We start from the raw sequence: 20,420 nt of genomic DNA, 5'->3' as shown, positions 1-20,420 counted from the left end.
AGATCCCTTTGCAGGTAGAGGACAGGCGCGATTTACTGGCCTCATCACGCCTAACCTGGTGACATGCCAAGACCATTATATCTTGCAAGAGGCCTCTTGCGGCACTCGACAAGCCTCGCGAGATCTAACAAAATCTAGCCAGACAACAGTGATCTGGATCTCATCCTCGCTGGGTGAGATCCAGATTAATATATTTAAGTGACATCAGGTTCATTTAAATATCACTGCGCAGATTCTCCCGGGGCCCAGGAACTAATGGCCTCGGCTGGGAGACCTCGCTATGGCACCATTTAGTACTGGTGTCGACAAATTGCACCAGGCTTACAGCATCTGGGGGTGGGGGGGGGGGGGGGAATGGGTCTCCCCGCCATTTGGAGGGCTCTCACAGGCCATTAGCGATCCCTGGGTGGTCATCGCTGGGCACGATGGTACCCTCGTGTGGCACCGCCAGGCTGGCTAGGTGCCCAGGTTGCTTAAGCCAGGGATCGAGCCAGGAGGTGTCTTGCCCTTAAGAGGGGGGGGGGGGGGGGGGGGGGGGGCTCTAGGACCATGTAAGAAGTAAGTTGGATGCAGTGGGGGCATCTGGAGGCCACGATGGGGATGCTGTTGGGGTCGAAAGATTGAGGCTGCCTTTAAAAATGGCGCCTCGATCCGCGAATGTTTCCTGCACTGGCGAGCTGAGCTCGTCATTGCAAGAAATTATTTAGGTTCAGCCTCGACAGGGCGTTCCTTATTGAGGTCAAAATATGGTAAAGTGCCTTTAAATAGCGATGTATTTCATGGCGCTGCAGGCGCCAATAATCACGCCACTAAACGCGCCAAAATGCACTCTGTGTCCATCCCATTCAACCGTGCTCAACATTTCATCAACCTGAATATTAACTGGTTTAAGATGCTGCCAGTTCTGCTGAGTTTTTCCAGCATTTTCTGCTTTTATTTAATGGTCAAATAGTTACAGGTGGGATTTTCCGTCCTTTCTCATCAATCTTCTGGGTCCTGTCGAAGGTGGACCTCGCCTGCAGGTCCCCGGTTTTGTGGCCAGTGTGTAGGCAAATGGCCCATTGACTGCTGTGGGAGCGAAAGATCCCATCGGCGGCCAATGTTCAGCCCTCTGACGCTTATCAAAAGGTGCATTCAGACTGTTTGACTGCGATTCTCCCACTCCTGCCAGCAGAAAAATTGTGTGCGCTTCCCACTGGTACTTGGCGTGAACCTGACATTGCCATGCAATGACATTTGGAAATTCTTTTATCAGGGTGTTTGTGCCATTCAATGGCACGTGGTAAATTTTTTTAAGAGAATCACAGACCTGAGAGGAGTGAGGCCTAATCCCTCTGGACAGGTCCCGCTCCTCCAAGAGCAGGGTCCCATTTTAAAGGGCGCTCTGATCTCAGTACCCCCCTCCGGATTTCTGGTAAGGGTCCACCCCCCTCAGTAACCCCCTTCAATCCCCCCACCTCGGCACCTCCATTTCCCCCCTTCAGGCGCAGCCACTTCAAGCCCCTCCCCAACCCCCATGAAGGACACCCATCGACCCCAGGAGGCAAGTGTGGGGAGGATTCTTGGTGTGAACCCCATTTTCTGCCTCCCGCCCGATTCAGCAAACCATCGGGATTCCCGCCACTGGCTGGCAGCCCCAGAGAATCCCCCCGCTCGAAATTGTCCATTGGAAACTGTTTGCGTAACATGAAAATTGGACTCTAAATCAAAACTTGAATGTCCAATTGACTGAAGCTGAGTCAGTCTTGCTCCATTAGAAAGTCTGGTTGTTTCTATTTCCATGACAGGTTTGACCCTGACACTGGAATCTGGCTGTAGTCACACCAAACTATCCTGGATGCAGTGCAAATGCACCCGAGGAAATGGTTCCTCTCAGAGAGCATTTAAAATATTTTCTTTCTGGAGTAGCTGAGGTGAGAACATCACTTTACAAGCCAATGTTCCTTTGGTACTGTGCATGCAGCCGATGTGACCTGCATTTGTTCCGCCCATTTTCGAATCATGATTGAAGAATACATTTTTCTATGTAAATAAACATCACACCTAAACATTGAAACCTTTATCTCGTGAAGCATATTCTTATTGACACATTCCAATGTGAAGAAAGCATTCTCGTTCTCTTGGCTTGGATTTAGCAGTCAGTGGCAAAAGCGAGAATACTCACCACTGACTTTGAAGAAAGTTGTTTGTAAAGATCTCGTTGGGTGGCATGGTTTCTTCCCTTTACTGATGGCACTTTACATCTGGTGCCAAGTCAAGGGGATGTCTTGCTACTGTTGTTAGCAAACTGTCGAGAGCTCAATCACATTGAAGTATTTTCACAAATCAAACCAGGAAGTTAAAAGCACTTAACATCCTTCACTTTAAATTTAAATATTCAGCTGGCGACATAAATGACTACGACTGGATTAAGACAGAAACTAAAATAAAATATTAAAATATGTGGATTTTAAAAAATCCTTAATTAACATGTATAGAAATAAAAAGCAATTAACAGGAACACGGGGAGGAATGGCGAATGACGTCATCAAATAGAGTGGACCGGACAAGCTCAGCTTAGCATAGAGATCATTGAACTCAGGGACTTGGCTCGCACCTTGGGCTGGGCCTCCAAATACAGCATAAATAGAGTTAACCTAGAAGTTACCAGTCATCCAGCACAGCTTTGGGATGTCCCTGAAAGTCTGACATGCTTCAGACAACTAAGGAGAATGCGGTCCCTCAAAGCAACTCTGCAGTATTCTCACTAACGTTTAAGCATAGTTTTTTTTATTCCTTCGATGTTGATGCTGAGCCAGCATTTATTACCTTTTGGAATGAATGGCTTGTTTGGCCAATCAGAATCAACCACATGCTGTGGAGCTGGAGTCACGTGCAGGCCAGGCAAGATAAGCACAGCATATTTTCTCCCCTTTGAACCAAATGTTTTGCTAATATTTTCCAGGTCATTGTTCGACTTCTACTTCCAGATTTTACTGAGATTAAATTCCACTATCTGCTCTGGTGGGAATTGAACTCGTGTTCCCCAGGGGCATTAACCCGGGTCTCTGATTACAAGTTCAATGTACAATACCACAACACACCGCCATCCCCACAGCAAAATATCCTGACGCGGGCACTCGAGATCTTGGACTTCAAACCACGGTGATGTGTCTTGCCAGTTCCCGTGAGACATTGTGATCTTCTCGCATGTGTAAGTAAGTTTAAAATTCACTTAGCCATGCTGATGCCGGATCAAATGGCCACCCTGCATCGCTCCGGCCCGCCGAGGAGACCTCAGCTGAGTGCAATTAATACTGGTCCCCACAAACAGGGACTAGGTGGAACAGCACTTTGGGGGGGGGGGGGGGTGCAATCCAGGCACTTTAGCACCCTGGCAGTGGCACATTTCCACTGGGGCCTGTAATAGCAACAGAGTACCGTTAGATATCAGGGTCATTCCCGGTGCTACAAGGGTGGGGAACGATCCCGCTAATCCTGCAGAAATGCAGAACTGGCGCTCAGAAACTGGCCATCTGCAATCATGCACCAGCTGGCCAATTAGCTGTATACAGTTGAGGGGGCCTGGCCAATTATGTGGGAAGTTGCTGACCCCACAATTACCTCAGAGGTGTGGCCACATTTAAATAGCGTCTGGACAGGCATCTACTCCTTTGCATGGAATTCCTATAGTGCTGAAGGAGGCCATTTGGCCCATCAAGTCTACTCTGACCCTTCGAATGAGCACTCTACCATGTCCACTCCTCCGGCCACCCCTGCCCTATCCTCGTAACCCCATCCTGCACCCTCCCTCAATCACATGTGATCTTCCCTCCATCATCCAAGCCACCATCTCCCCTGCCATGCCTTTGATGACCTTCAAACCACCCAACATCAGCCCTGATCAACTGTCTGTCAACGTAGAGTTTCCCCCACCCCCTCGACACTTTGGGGCATGACACACTCCCGCCCCTCGCCCCCTCCCCGCCCCCCCATTACACCCCCTACCCCTCGACCAACACACGCACTCATCCCAGTCACCCTCAATCGAACAGCCATCATCCTTGACCCGCCCTCTATCATCGTTTACCTCCCCTCGGTTATCCTGGACTCTCCCAATGTCAACGTTGATCTATCTTCAATCACCTTGGTCTGTTGCCTTTTATGTTTGATATACCTTCAGTAGAGATTGACCTTCCCTGTGCCTTTCAGCTCCCTCCCTCTGTCTCCCACAAAACCTCTTAAGTCTATTGCAATCTGACCTTCCTTCCACGCACAGCCATGTCTTGACAAACCCTAGACATCCACCACCCTTCCTTGCACAGATAGCCATGTCCTGACCTCCCTAGACAGCTGTCATCCAAGCTGAATTCAGCCTCCTCTCCCAGGTCCAAAACGCTCCCCATACAGGAAAGGCCACTCCTACTGACTCCCAATCCACCAGGAAGACTTCCTCACCTTTTGCACACCACCTTTAACTAGTTGTGAATTTACAGGCGCATTTTTCTAATTTATTGCTGATTTAACCTCAAAGGTACAATCTGATCTGCACTATTTCACTTCTTTCACTCACAGGAGCTGTGTGGTTAAGAGCAGAGGTCACACTGTCCTGAAAAGAAAGCAGTGGAGTGAACTTTACCATACATAGGTATCGTGTATACAACTTGGGTAACTGGCACTCTAATGAACCAGCACAGTTCATTTGGGATTCGGTACAATAAAGTGGTTGAAAAGAAATGCAATACACTTGAAATTTCCACAGGTAGATCAGGGAGGCTATACAAATGCATAACACACCGATTTGTGGCTTTTCCCTAGAAGTTCTGCCAACCTCTGCAAAAGCTATGGGGTTGGGAAATTGGGAAGACCCTGTGTAAATTCAGTCATGATGCCCAAGCACTGATGGAGCCCAACGGCCTCCGTCAGTGCTTTAATGACTCTGCAATGCAATGAAATTTTTCAGTGCAGTAATTTGCAATTTGCTTGTCAGATCACTTACTAGGAACTCACCTTAAACTGTCTGAAAAAGACTCCACTCCACATTTCGACAAACAGTATCCACCGCCAGCAAACGAAATACGGCCCATGACACTGGAAACATTCACAATCCTTCCCTTTGCCTTTTTCACCAGTGGAAGGAAATGAAGGGTGACATTAATGAGTCCCACTAGATTAACATCCAAGACACTGGTAAAGTCTTCCACAGTTAGCCATTCAGTGGGTCCTATTGGATTTGCTCTTCCAGCATTGTTCACTAAACCCCATAGACCTGCAGGGTGAATAAACAATGTTGAATAATTTTGCTTTGCCTGTGGAGGGCCATTTGTTAAATATTGATCCATTACTATGGCTTTACTATGTTAACGATCACGGCTGAGATTCCCTGGGGCCGCCCACTAGACAGCAAAATCGCGAAGGCTCGCAGAATCCCGCATGGGCTGATATCGGGATTCATGCCAAGCAGCAGACACGTCACGGGTTTCCAACCCCACCCCAACGGCCATAGCAGGTTTCCCAATGTCCCCATCGAGCTTCCCGCCCAGACCCGGCAGGACCATGCAGCCCCTCCCAGCCAAGTGTCCTGCTGGTGTGATTTGGTGAAAGCGTTGAGGCATATGGATCTGGGGGCTTGCAATACGAGGGGTGGCAAGATGGTAAGTACCCTTCCAACAACCGCCGCCAGGGTGCCAAAGGGGTGGGGGGGGGCCTTCATGGGAGTTGGGGGTCAGGGGGGCCTGTGCCAGTTTGGAAGGGCTCTGGCCGGGGGTCCTTCCAAAGATGGGGCTCATTTGGCTATTCTCTCCATCTGCAGCCTTTAAACCCTTTAACCAGTTACGTCAGTATGTAATTAAAGTTTTCTCAAAATAAAGTGAAAGTGTTCGCATCTGTAGCCCTAAACCCTTTAAAAGGTCTGTCAGTATGCCAAATTTGACATTAAATGGCAATACCGTCACGGAATCCCCCCGCTATCAACATCCTGGAGGTTACCATTGACCAGAAACTGAACTTGACCAGCCATAAAAGTACTGTGGCTACAAAATCAAGTCAGAGGCTCGAAATCCTGCGGCCAATAACTCACCTCCTGACTCCCCAGAGCCTGTCCAGCACCTGCAAGACAGAAGTCAGTAGTGTGATGGAATACTCCCCACTTTCATGGATGAGTGCAGCTCCAAAAACACTCAAGGAGCTCAACACCATCCAGGACAAAGCAGCCCCATTGATGGACTCCCCATCCACAAACATTCACTTCCTCTACCACCGACTGAAAGAGGCATCAGTGTGTACCATCTATAAGATGCACTGCAGGAACTAACCAAAGCTCCTTAGAATCAGAGAATCGCTACAGTGCAGAAGAGGCCATTCGACCCATCAGGTCTGCAGCGAAGAGCACCCCCACCCAGGCCCACTGCCCTATTCCTGTAACCCACCTAACCTGCACATCTTTGGACATTAAGTAGCAATTTAGCATTGTCAACCCACCTAACCTGCACATCTCTGGACTGTGGGATGAAACTGGAGCAGCAGGCATGGGGAGAACATAAAATTCCACACAGTCACCCAAGTCCAGAATTGAACCCAGGTCCCTGACACTGTGAGGCAGCAGTGCTAACCACTGTGTCACTGTGTTGTCCCTTAGGCAGCACCTTCCAAGCTATATAGAAGGATAAGGACAGCAAGTACCTGGAAACACCACCACCTGGAAGTTCTACTTAAAGTCACTCATCATCCTGACATGGAAATATATCGCCGCTCCTTCACTGTCGCTGGGTCAAAATCCTGGAACTCCCTCCTTTTTAGCACTGTGAGTGTACCTACACCATAAAGACTGCAGTGGTTCAAGAAGGTAACGCACCAACACATTTTCAATTAGGGAATGGCAGCAAATGCTGGCCTAGCCAGCAAAGCCTACATTCCGTAAAAATGAATTTGAAAAAGGTTTAAAAGTCTGTGGGAAAAAGGTAATGCTTTTAAAGTGAAATGGTTTCACACATTCAGTTCCATTGTTCTTTAAAGTATAGAAGTCTGTGTGCATGCAGAAAAGATTGAAAGCTTTGATCTGCATTGTTTATATTCAATCCCATGCCCCATTGCCTGCTCAAAGCTTTCTGTTTGGCAGGCCGGGGCATGGAATTGAATATAAAAGTGAAGAATCAGGGCCGGGATTCTCCGCCGGAGTGATTCTCCGTTATGCTGGCACCCGGGGGTTTCCCGAAGGCGTCGGGCTGCCCCATAATGGGAAAACTCTATTCACCGGCTGGCGTAACGGAGAATCCCGCCGGCCGGTCTGGGCAGAAACGTGCCGGGGCGGAAAATCCCGCCCCATATCTTTTATGTCTATAGCTCTGCATGGGTCCGTTAACTCAGGGTAGCAGGTCGTTTTCCATAGTTTTTTTTAACGAGGCTGTCTTTGTTCTGAAGCTCTTCTTAGAAAGTGCAGCTGTGTAGGGTAACTTTACCTTCATACCACAGATATAGATATAGAACATAGATATAGAACAGTACAGCACAGAACAGGCCCTTCGGCCCTCAATGTTGTGCCGAGCCATGATCACCCCACTCAACCCACGTATCCACCCTATACCCGTAACCCAACAACACCCCCTTAACCTTACTTTTATTAGGACACTACGGGCAATTTAGCATGGCCAATCCACCTAACCCGCACATCTTTGGACTGTGGGAGGAAACCGGAGCACCCGGAGGAAACCCACGCACACAGGGGGAGGACGTGCAGACTCCACACAGACAGTGACCCAGCCGGGAATCGAACCTGGGACCCTGGAGCTGTGAAGCATTTATGCTAACCACCATGCTACCCTGCTGCCATGATCTTTAAACATGGCATTCTGACAGACTTTTTAAGGGTTCAGGGGTACAGATGAGAACACTTACACTTTATTTTGAGGAATGTGTATTTCTGAGATACCAAGTGACTGTAAAATGGTCTAGGATTACAAAGGAGAATACTTTCATTTTATTATGAGAAAATGTCAATCTTTACACACAGATTTGGCTGTTTAAAGGGTTTAAAGGATGCAGATGGGGAGAGCAGGCAAATGAGCCCATCCCAGGAAAGACCCCTGTCCTGAATCGCTCAAGCCCAGTACAAGTCCCCCTGACCCAACCTCCCATGAAGGACCCCCTTAGCAGCCTCGCAGCAATTGTTGGGAGGGTATTTGTCACCTTACCACCCCTCAGGCTGTAAGGTGCTAGGTTGGCACTGCCAAGGGATGGGGCCTGAAGGGAGGTACTGAGGAGAGGGCTGAAGAGGGGGTCTGGCAGATATCGGTGGGGGACTGAGGGGGTTGGGGCGTTACTGAAAGGAGGTAGTCCTTGCCAGCGATTAGGGCTGGGAGCATGCCATGCCAGCAATCTGGTGGGGTCTGCTTTTTGAAATTGGAGTGTCCTTTAAAAAAGGCGCTCCGATCTTCTAGGTGCAGTACCTGTCAGAGAGATTAGGTTCTGCCCTCAGTTGCAGAGCAGACCCTGGTGTGCCATGGAACGGCATGGAAAACCCAATTCAGGTAAAACGAAATTCCAAGTGCCATAGTATGGCACGTTGGGTTGTTACTAACACGTGCGGGAGTAATTAATTGCAGTTCTGGACCCCAATGAAGTGATGTGCCACAACCACAAGGGCTACCTACAGTTGGTTTGCACAGAACATCTTGTCAATGAGTGCCTGCTATCCTGGCAGCAGCCATGACTTACTCAACCTGCCACTGTCAGCCATATGTACTGTCTTCAGGCCGCATTGAAGAACCAAAGGCTTGCTGCTTGATAACAAGGGCAATCTTCTCTTAACCTAGCTTGTGATTCCCTCTATCTGGCAATCAATCAACACCTAAATGAGGGTCATGATTCCTTCAGAAAAGTCATGGAGAAAACAATTGGCGTCCTGAAACAACAGTTTCTTGGACTGCTTGGACTGCTCAGCATTCACCAGAGAGTGTTTCCAAAGCCATAGCTATCTGCTTCATCCTCCATCAACCTGTCTTCATGATAGTGCAGTGTTTGCTACCAGGCCTTCAATGGGGATCTTGGGTCGTGAAGGGGGATGAGGGGCAGGATAAAGAAGAGGAGGTGAAAGAGGATGACGAGGACAAAGAAGAGGAGGAAGCGAAAGAGAAGGAAGAGGAGCAGGAAGAAAAAGAGGAGGACGAAAAGGAAGAGGTGGAAGATGAGAAGATGAAAAGAAAGAGGTGGAAGAAGGGAGGAGGTCTTCTTTGCTCCAGGTGGGCTGTCGATTACTGGTTGCTTAGGCTCCAGTTCCCCAGAGCCTTCATCAACACACCACCACTGGCCACAATTCCCCAACATTCCATTCCTTTGCTATGGGCCAGAACATGTCCCGTTGGTCAAAATCCTAAAATAAATGTTCCCACAAAAATAATCCAAAATAATTTATCCAACCACACTTAAAATAATAAAAATAAACTGAACAATTCACCATTATATATTTCCTTACTGTCCATGTTGCCTTTGCCTCCATTAGTGCTCCTACGTTGTGCTACCATTGTAGTGGCTATGTTTCTGAATCTCAATAGAGGAGATGGCACATGACCTAGCAGGACATCCTTGAGCAGCTCTGGGCTTTGAGAGCCTCATTTCACACTGCACATCCTAAGCATGGGCATCAGCAGTCTGGACTAGCTGGCTGTAAGGTGACAGCCAGGACAATGTCAAAGTGGTAGTGCTGCAGATAGTAATGCTGCCAGACTAAGAGAAAGCAGCATATTTGTGCACCATGGAATCATTGACACTACCCTGAACAAAATAAGTAATTTGCAGAACAGATTTCTTCATTGCAATTGGAGCCTTCATGCACCTTTAAGCCACAGTCATAATGGCAATAGTTTGAGCCTGCATGACACCAAGCTGGACCTGCATGGCAACAAGCATAAATCACATTAACTCACTTGATCTTCCATTGCCACACTGAGATGATGTGTGTCTCCTGCCTGTTCTATGAATTAGAATTAGCCAAGGTCACAGCCTATGAAGCCTCCTCATGTGAAACAATGGAATGATGTTTTTGCAGAATTTTGAGATTCCGGGGACTTTTAAAAATGGCTGGGGCAGACCCTAACTGGAAATTCCTTCCCAATTTCCAATGGAGCCTGTTTTCACTAGGAGGAGAATTGGGGTGGGATGTAGAGGTGTGAAAGTTCATAGTTTCATTGATAGCTCAAATAGGTTATTCAAGAATTTGCTGTTTTTGATGTGGGGGTATTGTCATGTGAGAGTACCTTTAAGAAATGGGTGGTTTTTTAATCAAATAACTGTAGTGGGTGTACCTTTAAGAAATGCGTATTTATTACTGCAGTGATGTCAGAGAGTGGGTGGAGCTGGCTGTCTGTCTTCTTTACTTTCGTTTTTGAGCAGGCTGTTGTCGAGAGAGGTCTTAGTTTAGTTTTCAGAGAGAAGAGCTGCAGTGAAAGCCAGTGGACGTGCATGGATCTCTCTACAAGCTAAAGAGTGTTCATTTGGGTGATTTCAAAGGGATAACTGCTCTCATTAGAGAATTTAAACCTGATCTCTGTGTTAAAAGGGCCTTTTGTCTTCCGGATGTTGTTTGGGAATTTATTAAGGATTACGTAGTGTGTATTCTTTGGGGGTTGTAATTGAATTGATGGTTGCTAAGATGTTCACTGTATGTTTTAAAAATGTGAACTTGAGTTCATAGAATAAACATTGTTTTGCTTTAAAAAATACTTTTCGATTGCTGCTGTACCACACCTGTAGTGTGGGCCGTGTGCTCCCCATAACACAATCTATTAAAAGTTGTGGGTCAGGAACTCCATGATACACTTTGGGGTTCTCTAAACCCTGGCCCATAACAGTATGAATACTCAAGAATGTTCCCGTAACAGCCTTCCCGAACAGGCGCCGGAATGTGGCGACTAGGGGCTTTTCACAGTAACTTCATTTGAAGCCTACTTGTGACAATAAGCGATTTTCATTTCATTTCTTAAAATAGATTAGGCACTTGAGGAGATTTCAATGTATTGAATGGGCTTACACGAAAGGGACCGATTTTGTATGGACATAACTCTGTGATAGATACTTAGAACTTTATTTTATTTCATCGTCAAGTCACTTAATATATTTAAGAAAGCAATATATAAATTTCTGGACACTAAAGGCATCAAGGGAAGATGGGAAGAGGGCAGAAGTACGGCATTAAGATAGAGGATCAGCCATAATTATATTGAATGGTGGAGCAGGTCCAAATGGCCCACTCCTGCTCCTATTTCCTATGCTGCTATATTTCGATACTTAATTACAGATGGATGAATGGAGAGGCATAAGGATGAGTGGAGGGTGAAGGCTCATTGGGGTGGGTGGGTGGCATAGGTTCACCCACCCACCACAATGAGATGGTATGAAGGGCATTGGGTATGAAGGGCATTGGGTCCCAACTTGCCCTCTCATTCCAGGAGCAAAAATTCAGCACAATTTATTTTTATTCTTACATGGTCTTCTTTCCCGAACTGGTCTCTATATTAAGTTTACTTAATTCATTCTCCCAATGTCCCTGAAAGATGTTGCCAATTGATCCTGAATTGATCTTCACTGTCTCATCTATACAGTTCATTAGTTTGAAGGCAGACTTGTTTCATTTCTCCTTTCATTCTTCGAAAGGAAAACTACATTTAAGGACTGGAACATTGCTTCATTACTTAGTTCATGGTCATTCTTCTTGAATCTTTTTTTAAAGGATTTATTATTATTGAGGTAATGTGATCAAATGTGGTCATTATTGCCATGTGGGCAACTATGACAACCAATTTGCAAAGCATCAAATCTCATATGAAGTACGAGACAAATTATCAGAAAATATTTATTGGCAGAACAAAAATTCCTGATGAGAGATTGCTATTCTTGTCAAATTACTTCTAGGTCATTTAAACTGATCTGTAAACAAAAGATACAGAATGCCCTGTTTAGTGGCATAGTTGTTTCTCCATTGAGAAAAAAAAATGATATTCTTGCAAAAAGTATAAGATGTGCTTAGAAATCAACCATGAAATTGTGTGTTGCTCTATGTTTGTTCCAGGAATTGGTCTTATCTGGAGGTTTTGCCCTTTTACAGAAGTTCTGCCACTCAGTCAGTATATGCTTTTTAAATAAGAATACCTACAGAGAAAATTCATTGCATTCTCAATATAAAACAGTTGGAGAAAGATAACGCATGGTCTGTCTCTCTTACCTTGACCTCCAACCTCTGTCTGTACAAACTCCACTGCTTTCTGAATGTTATCTTGGCTGGTCACGTTGAGCCTGACAGTCTTCAGTTTAGATGAGCAGTCTACCTGTAGTCCCTCTGCTCCATTGACTGTGAAACATGCAGCAATTACATTAAATCCTCGTTTATCAAGTTGCTTGGCCAGCAGGTTTCCAAAGCCGGTATCACAGCCAGTAATGAACACATATTTCTCCTTGATAGTTTTGAGTTGCAAGTTGTCTCTAATTAACCAGCAAAGGAAGAAGAAGATGGTGATTCCCAGGATTGGCGTCCGCACTGGAGCTGTTTGAAACAGCTAACAGAAGAACATTAATTAGTTTAAAATATCTTATGAATATATATTAATTGAACAGAGGTGTATGAATAGGTTATGGTGTAGTTAGATCAGGGGTACTTCATTTTTAAAATGTTAATCTTTTCATGATGGATGCAAAAGGAAAGTTGATCTGAAGAACCTTTTCACAAGGGTTTGGCAAGATTGGATGGTATTTATTTTAATGCGAGGAGTCTGACGAACAAGGCAGATGAAGTGAGGGCACAAATAAAAACATGGGAGTATAATAATCTTTATTGTCACAAGTATGCTTACATTAACACTGCAATGACGTTACTGTGAAAAGCCCCAAGTCGCCATACTCCGGCGCCTGTTTGGGTACACTGAGGGGGAATTCAGAATGTACAAATTACCTAACAGCACGTCTTTCGGGACTTGTTGGAGGAAACCAGAGCATCTGGAAGAAACCCCACGCAGACACAGGGAGAACGAGCAGATTCCACACAGACGGTGACCCAAGCCGGGAATTGAACCTGGGACCCTGGAGCTGTGAAGCAACAGTGCTACCCACTGTGCTACCGCGCTGCCCACATTGCTGTCTCTGAGACATGGATGAGAGAGGTGTAGGATTGGCAGCTCAATATTCCAGGATGCAGAATCTTCAGGCAACATAGGGGCGGAGATAAAACATGGGAGGGTGGCGCATTGTTGATCAGGGAATTAATTACAGCAGTAAGGAGACATGACATCTTAGAAGGCTCTCCAACTGAAGCCATATGGGTAGAACGTAAAAAGCAAAAAGGAGCAATCACATTGCTGGGACCCTAACAGTCCAAGAGAAATAGAATAGATATGGAAGAAAACGTCAGAGAAGTGTACAAATAATGGGATAGTGATAGTGGGGAATTTCAACTTCCCAATATTAACTGGGGAATCCATTATCTGAAAGAGAGAACGGAATTCTTAAAATGCATCCAGGAGAATCTTTTAAGCCAGTACATAGAAGGTCCTACAGCAACAAAGCTGGGCAAGTGGTTGAAATATCAGTGGGAGAGCATTTTGTAGACAGTGATCATAACGCCAAGATTGTTATGGAAAAGGACATGGATGGGCTTGAGATCAATGTTCTAAACTGGGAGAAGACTGATTTTAATAAGATCAGATATAATTTGGCCAGAGTGGACTGTGAGCAGACACTTGTAGGTAAATATGTGAGAGAACATTGGGGCACTTTCTAGAAGAAAATAGGGAGAGTACAGGGCCAATATTTTCCAATCAAGAAAAAGTGTGGACCAACAAATCCAGTAAACGCTGGAAATCGAGTGACATACAGCATTGGGTAAGGAGAAAAAGGGAGGCTTATGGAGATATTGAGAGCTCAAAACAGCAGAAACCCTAACGGCGTGTAGAATGTGCAAAAGGAAATTTAGAAAGGCAAGTAGGAGAGTGAAAAGGGGACATGAAAGGATACTGGCAGGTAAAATAAAGGAAAATCATAAGTTGTTTTACAAGTACATTAAAGGTCAAAAGATAACTAGCGTAGGAGTTGGGCCCATTAAGGATCACAGTGGTAATTTGTGTGTGGTGCTGGAGGATGTAGGTTGGGTTCTAAATTTGTACTTTGTGTGAGTGTTCACTCATGAAAGGGACAGTATGGGTAGTATAGAAATCAGGGAGAAGGACTGTAATACAATTAAAGAGATTACCATAGATATGAGTTTAGAAGCGGAGAAGAGATCGGGGATGGGCGCTGCCAGGAGGTAGGCCACAGAGGAGCCGGGCAGGGGCTAGGGGCAGGCCCAGGAAAGGGGATGGCTGACCAGCAAGGGGGGGGGGCCCCAACTAGGCTGGTTACGTGGAACGTTAGAGGGCTAAATGGGCCGGTGAAGAGGGCAAAGGTGTTTGCGCATCTTAGGGCTCTAAAGGCGGACGTGATACTGTTGCAGGAGACGCACCTGAAGGTTGCGGACCAGATTAGGTTGAGGAAGAGCTGGGTTAGTCAGGTATTCCACTCAGGGATAGATACTAAGACCAGGGTGATCGCGATTCTGGTGAACAAGCGGGTGCAGTTTGAGGTGGGGAGTATTGTTTCGGACAGGGGCGGTCGCTATGTTATGGTAAGCTGGAAGGGAGGAGGGTGATCTTGGTCAACATATATGTGCCAAACTGGGATGATGTGGATTTCATAAAGAGGGTGCTGGGGAAGATACCTGACCTGGATTCCCACAAGCTGGTTATGGGAGGGGACTTCAATACAGTTATGGATCCAGGCCTGGACCGGTCATGCTCAAAAACGGGCAGAGTGTCCGCATTGGGGAAAGAGCTGAGGGAGTTCATGGAGCAGATGTGGGGGGGGGGGGTGTCAACCCGTGGAGGTTTGGAAGACCGAAAGGGAAGGAGTTCTCCTTCTTCTCGCACGTTCATAGGGTCTTTATTTTAATACTAAGTAGGGATCTACTGACAGGGTTGGTGGATGCGCAGTATTCGGCAATCACCATTTCCGACCATGCCCCGCATTGGGTCGAGCTACACGTCAGTGAAGAGAGCTTCCAGCACCCACAGTGGAGGCTGGATGTGGGACTGCTGGCGGATGAAGGGATATGCGAGAGGGTGAGGAAGTGTATACAAAACTACCTGCAGGTCAACGATACAGGAGAAGTCTCAGCAGCAGTGGTGTGGGAGGCGCACAAGGCAGTGGTAAGAGGGAAGCTGATTTCAATCCGGGCTCACAGAGACAAGACGGACAGGGCAGAAACGGACCGACTGTTAGCGGAGATTCTGCAGATTGACAGGAGGTATGCGGGGACCCCGAGTGCGGAGTTCTTGAGGGAATAGATGGACGCGGAGAAGGCGTTTGACGGGGTAGAGTGGGAGTACTTATGGGAGGCGCTGGGACGGTTTGGATTTGAGGTGGGTTTCATCGACTGGGTCAGGCTGCTATATCAGGCCCCGGAGGCGACTGTGAGGACAAACAGGATGACTTCCGACTATTTTAGACTGCACCGCGGGACATGACAGGGGTGCCCCCTCTCCCCACTGCTATTTGCGCTAGCTATAGAGCCGCTGTCAATTGCGTACAGTTCTGGTCGCCTCATTATACGGGTGCAGAGGAGATTTACCAGGATGTTGCCTGGTATGGAGGGAAAATCTTATGAGGAAAGGCTGATGGACTTGAGGTTGTTTTCGTTAGAGAGAAGAAGGTTAAGAGGTGACTTAATAGAGGCATACAAAATGATCAGAGGGTTAGATAGGGTGGACAGTGAGAGCCTTCTGCCGCGGATGGAGGTGGCTAGCACGAGGGGACATAGCCTTAAATTGAGGGGTAATAGATATAGGACAGACGTCAGAGGTAGGTTTTTTACGCAAAGAGTGGTGAGGCCGTGGAATGCCCTACCTGCAACAGTAGTGAACTCGCCAACATTGAGGGCATTTAAAAGTTTATTGGATAAGGATATGGATAATAATGGCACAGTGTAGGTTAGATGGCCTTTAGTTTTTGACTTCCCATGTCGGTGCAACATCGTGGGCCGAAGGGCCTGTACTGTGCTGTATCGTTCTATGTTCTATGTTCTATGCTCTGAGGGCTTCAGAGGGTTGGAAGGGACTGGTTCGGGGGGGGGGGGGGGGGGGGGGTTGGAGCATAGAGTTTCATTGTATGCAGATGACCTCCTTTTGTACATTTCGGACCCGAGGACGGGGATGAACTGGGGGAATTCGGCCGGTTTTCGGGGTACAAATTGAATATGACAAGAAGTGAAATATTTGTAGTTCAGGAGAGGGGCCAAGGGAACCGCCTGAGGGAGCTGCCGTTCTGGTTAGTTGGGGACAGTTTCAGGTATCTGAGAATACAAGTGGCGCGGGAATGGGGTCGACTACATGGGGTCAAAAGCTGAACCTGTCCCGGCTGGTAGATCAAATGCGAGGGGAGTTCCGGAGGTGGGATGTGCTCCGGCTGTCGTTAGCTGGGAGAGTTCAGACAGTTAAAATGACAGTCCTCCCAAGGTTCTTACTCGCGTCTCCCCATTTTCATTCCATGTTCCTTTTTTAAGCGGGTAAGCAAGATAATTTTGGGCTCTTTATGGGCGGGCAAGTCCCCGCAAGTGAAGAGGGTGATGCTCGAGCAGAACCAGGGGGTAGGGGGGACTTGCACTGCTGAATTTCAGCAACTATTATTGGGCGGCTAACAGCCATGATAAGGAAGTGGGTGGTGGGGGGGTGGGTCAGCTTGGGAGCGGGTTGAGGCAGCCTCATGTAGGGGTGCCAGTCTGGGGGCATTGGTGACGGTGCCTCTGTCGTTCACGCCGGCGCGCTTCTCCACCAGTCCTGTAGTGGTGGCGGCCCTTCGGATCTTGGGACAGTGGAGGAGGCACATGGGAGCAACGCAGGCATCGGTCTGGTCCCCAATATGTGACAACCATCGGTTTGCCCTGGGGAGGTTGGACGGGGGGTTTCGGGTATGGTGGAGGGCGGGTTTGAGCGGATGGGAGATCTGTTTCTGGAAGGGAACTTCCCTAGCTTGAGGGCGCTGGAGGCCAAGTTTGGATTGACGAGGGGGAATGAATTGCGGTATATTCAGGCGCGGGACTTTTTTGCGGAGGCAGGTGCCATCTTTTCCACTCTTGCCACTAAGGGGAATCCAAGATAGGGTAGTGTCGAGAGGATGGGTGGGGGAGGGAAGTGTCTCGGATATTTACAAGGAGCTAATGGGGGCGGAGGAGACGCAGACCGAGGAGCTGAGGCATAAATGGGAGGAGGAGTTGGGAGGGGAGATTGAGGAAGGCCCGTGGGCGGACCCGCTGAGCAGGGTTAATGGGACTGCAGCATGTGCCAGGCTGGCCTGATTCAATTTAAGGTTGTCCACCGGGCCCACATGACAGTGTCCCGGTTGAGCAGATTCTTCGGCGTAGAGGACAGGTGTGTAACGTGTCTGAGAGGACCGGCAGACCATGTCCACATGTTTTGGGCATGTCCAAAACTTAGGAGATACTGGCAGGGGTTTGAGGACGTCATAAGAACATAAGAACATAAGAACATAAGAACTAGGAGCAGGAGTAGGCCATCTGGCCCCTTGAGCCTGCTCCGCCATTCAATTAGATCATGGCTGATCTTTTGTGGACTCAGGTCCACTTTCCGGCCCGAACACCATAACCCTTAATCCCTTTATTCTTCAAAAAACTATCTATCTTTATCTTAAAAACATGTCATGAAGGAGCCTCAACTGCTTCACTGGGCAAGGAATTCCATAGATTCACAACCCTTTGGGTGAAGAAGTTCCTCCTAAACTCAGTCCTAAATCTACTTCCCCTTATTTTGAGGCTATGCCCCCTAGTTCTGCTGTCACCCGCCAGTGGAAACAACCTGCCCGCATCTATCCTATCTATTCCCTTCATAATTTTAAATGTTTCTATAAGATCCCCCCTCATCCTTCTAAATTCCAACGAGTACAGTCCCAGTCTACTCAACCTCTCCTCATAATCCAACCCCTTCAGCTCTGGGATTAACCTAGTGAATCTCCTCTGCACACCCTCCAGCGCCAGTACGTCCTTTCTCAAGTAAGGAGACCAAAACTGAACATAATACTCCAGGTGTGGCCGCACTAACACCTTATACAATTGCAACATAACCTCCCTAGTCTTAAACTCCATCCCTCTAGCAATGAAGGACAAAATTCCATTTGCCTTCTTAATCACCTGTTGCACTTGTAAACCAACCTTCTGTGACTCATGCACTAGCACACCCAAGTCTCTCTGAACAGCGGCATGCTTTAATATTTTATCGTTTAAATAATAATCCCGTTTGCTGTTATTCCTACCAAAATGGATAACCTCACATGTCTAGAGTATTGAACATAAGGGAGGCAATGAGTCCAGAGGTGGCGATTTTTGGGGTTTCAGAGGCCCCGGAAGTCCAGGGGAAGAAAGAGGCCGACGTTTTGGCCTTTGCTTCCCTGGTAGCCCGGAGACAGATACTTATAGCTTGGAGGGAGTCAAAGTCCCCGAAGTCGGAAGCCTGGCTGTCAGACATGGCGAATTTCCTGGGCTTAGAGTTCACCTTGAGAGGGTCGTTGTTAGGGTTCGCCTGGAGGTGGCAACCATTCATTGACTTCTTTGCAGAGGATTAATCATCAGCAGGGGGGTGGTTGGGGGGGGGGGGCGTTAGGAGAATGCAGTATAGGGGGTCAATTAGGCAGATCTGGGTGGGGCGGGCTACGGCAATTGCATTATGTACTTTGTTTATTATACAGTCCTTTTGTTTTCTCGTTCTGTAGTTCTACTGTTTACAATGCCAAATAATACCTCATTAAAATTGTTTATTAAAAAAAAGAGAGATTACCATAGACAGAGGAGCTGCTGAGTGGTTTGGCTGGCTTAAAAGTAGACAAATTTACAGGGCCAGTTGAAATGTACCCCAGGTTGCTGAGAGAGGCAAAGGAGGAAATAACAGCGGCGCTGGCAATAATTTTCAATTCCTCTTTGGCTACAGGAGAGGTGTCAGAGTACTGGAGGGTAGCCAATGTGGTACCATTATTCAAGAAGGGAGGAAAGACTAAACCAGGAAACTATAGGCCAGTCAGTCTAATCTCAATGGTGGGGAAACTATTGGAAGCAATTCTGAAAGACAGAATTAATCTGCATTTGGAGAGGCAGGAAATAATCAAGAACAGTCAGCATTGTCTGACCAAGTTTTTGAAGAGGTAACCAGGTGTGTAGATAAGGGAAATGCATTTCATGTGGTCTACTTGAACTTCAGCATAGCTATTGATAATGTCCCACATGGGAGACTGTTAGCAAAAGGTAAGAGCCCATGCAATCCACGGTAATTTGCCAAATTGGATCCAAAATTGGTTGAGTGGCAGGGAGCAGAGGGTGAAGGTCGAGGGGTGTTTTTCTGACTGGAGTCCCGCAAGGATCAGTGAAGTCCCATAGGGATCAGTGTTGGGGCCCTTGCTGCCTGTAGTTTATATAAATGATTTAGATAGAAACATAGGAGGGTTGATCAGTAAATTTACGGATGATACGAAAATTGGAAAGGTGGTAAATAGTGAGGAGGATATAGGCGGGCTGGTCGGGTGGGCTGATCAGTGGTAAATGGCATTCAATCCGGATACGTATGAGGTGATACACTTGGGCAGGACAAGTAAGGCAAGGGAATACATGATATACGGCAGGCCTCTGAGAAGCACCAAGGATATGGCCGCTGTTATTTCCTCCTTTGCCTCTCTCAGCAACCTGGGGTACATTTCAACTGGCCCTGTAAATTTGTCTACTTTTAAGCCAGCCAAACCACTCAGCAGCTCCTCTGTCTATGGTAATCTCTCTTTTTTTTATTGGACAAGCATATGGATGATAAGGGCATAGTGTAGGTTAGATGGCCTTTAGTTTTTTTTTTTTTTCCATGTCGGTGCAACATCGAGGGCCGAAGGGCCTGTACTGCGCTGTATCGTTCTATGTTCTATGATCAGAGGGACCTTGTTGTGCATGTACACTGGTCGCTGAAGGTAACAGAACAGGTGGAAACTGTGGTTAAAAGGGCATATGGTATACTTGCCTTTATTAGCCAAGGGATAGAGTTTAAGAGTAGGGAGGTTATTCTGGAACTGTATAAAACTTTGGTTAGGTCACAACTAGAGTAGTGTATGAGGTTCTGGAAACCACATTACAGGAAGAGTGCAGAGGAAGTTTACCATGATGTTGCCTGGGCTGGAGAACGTTAGTTATGAAAAGAGATTGGATAGACTTGGATTATTTTCCTTGGAGAAGACTGAGGGAGAACATAATTGCGATGTTTAAAATTATGAGAGGCACAGATAGAGTAGACAGGAACAAACCTTTCCCCTTGGTGGAGGTGTCAATGACCAGGGGGCATGGATTTAAGGTGAGGGGCAGTAGGTTTAGAGGGGATGAGAGGAAAAGCTTT

The 20,420-nt window shown here is 47.1% G+C and overlaps 1 protein-coding gene across 6 annotated transcripts in view; it reads right to left on the bottom strand.

Annotated features, from left to right (window-relative positions):
• LOC119962017 (retinol dehydrogenase 7-like) overlaps positions 1-20,420 on the bottom strand; it is a 57,874-nt gene that overhangs the window by 9,622 nt on the left and 27,832 nt on the right. For 5 of the 6 annotated variants that reach the window (XM_038789765.1, XM_038789768.1, XM_038789764.1 and 2 more), the window contains 2 exons: positions 12,194-12,524; positions 4,990-5,248 (listed from right to left, as the gene is read on the bottom strand). In XM_038789765.1, coding sequence (XP_038645693.1) covers positions 4,990-5,248; positions 12,194-12,524 — 590 coding nt within the window. The remainder of the gene's footprint in view (positions 1-4,989; positions 5,249-12,193; positions 12,525-20,420) is intronic. The other variant, XM_038789769.1, reaches the window with a different exon arrangement.

Source organism: Scyliorhinus canicula, chromosome 2 (genome assembly GCF_902713615.1).
Source record: "Scyliorhinus canicula chromosome 2, sScyCan1.1, whole genome shotgun sequence".
Taxonomy (NCBI): Eukaryota; Metazoa; Chordata; class Chondrichthyes; order Carcharhiniformes; family Scyliorhinidae; genus Scyliorhinus; species Scyliorhinus canicula.
Note: the sequence above shows the minus strand (reverse complement) of the source record. Positions and strands in the feature narration are given on the sequence as shown.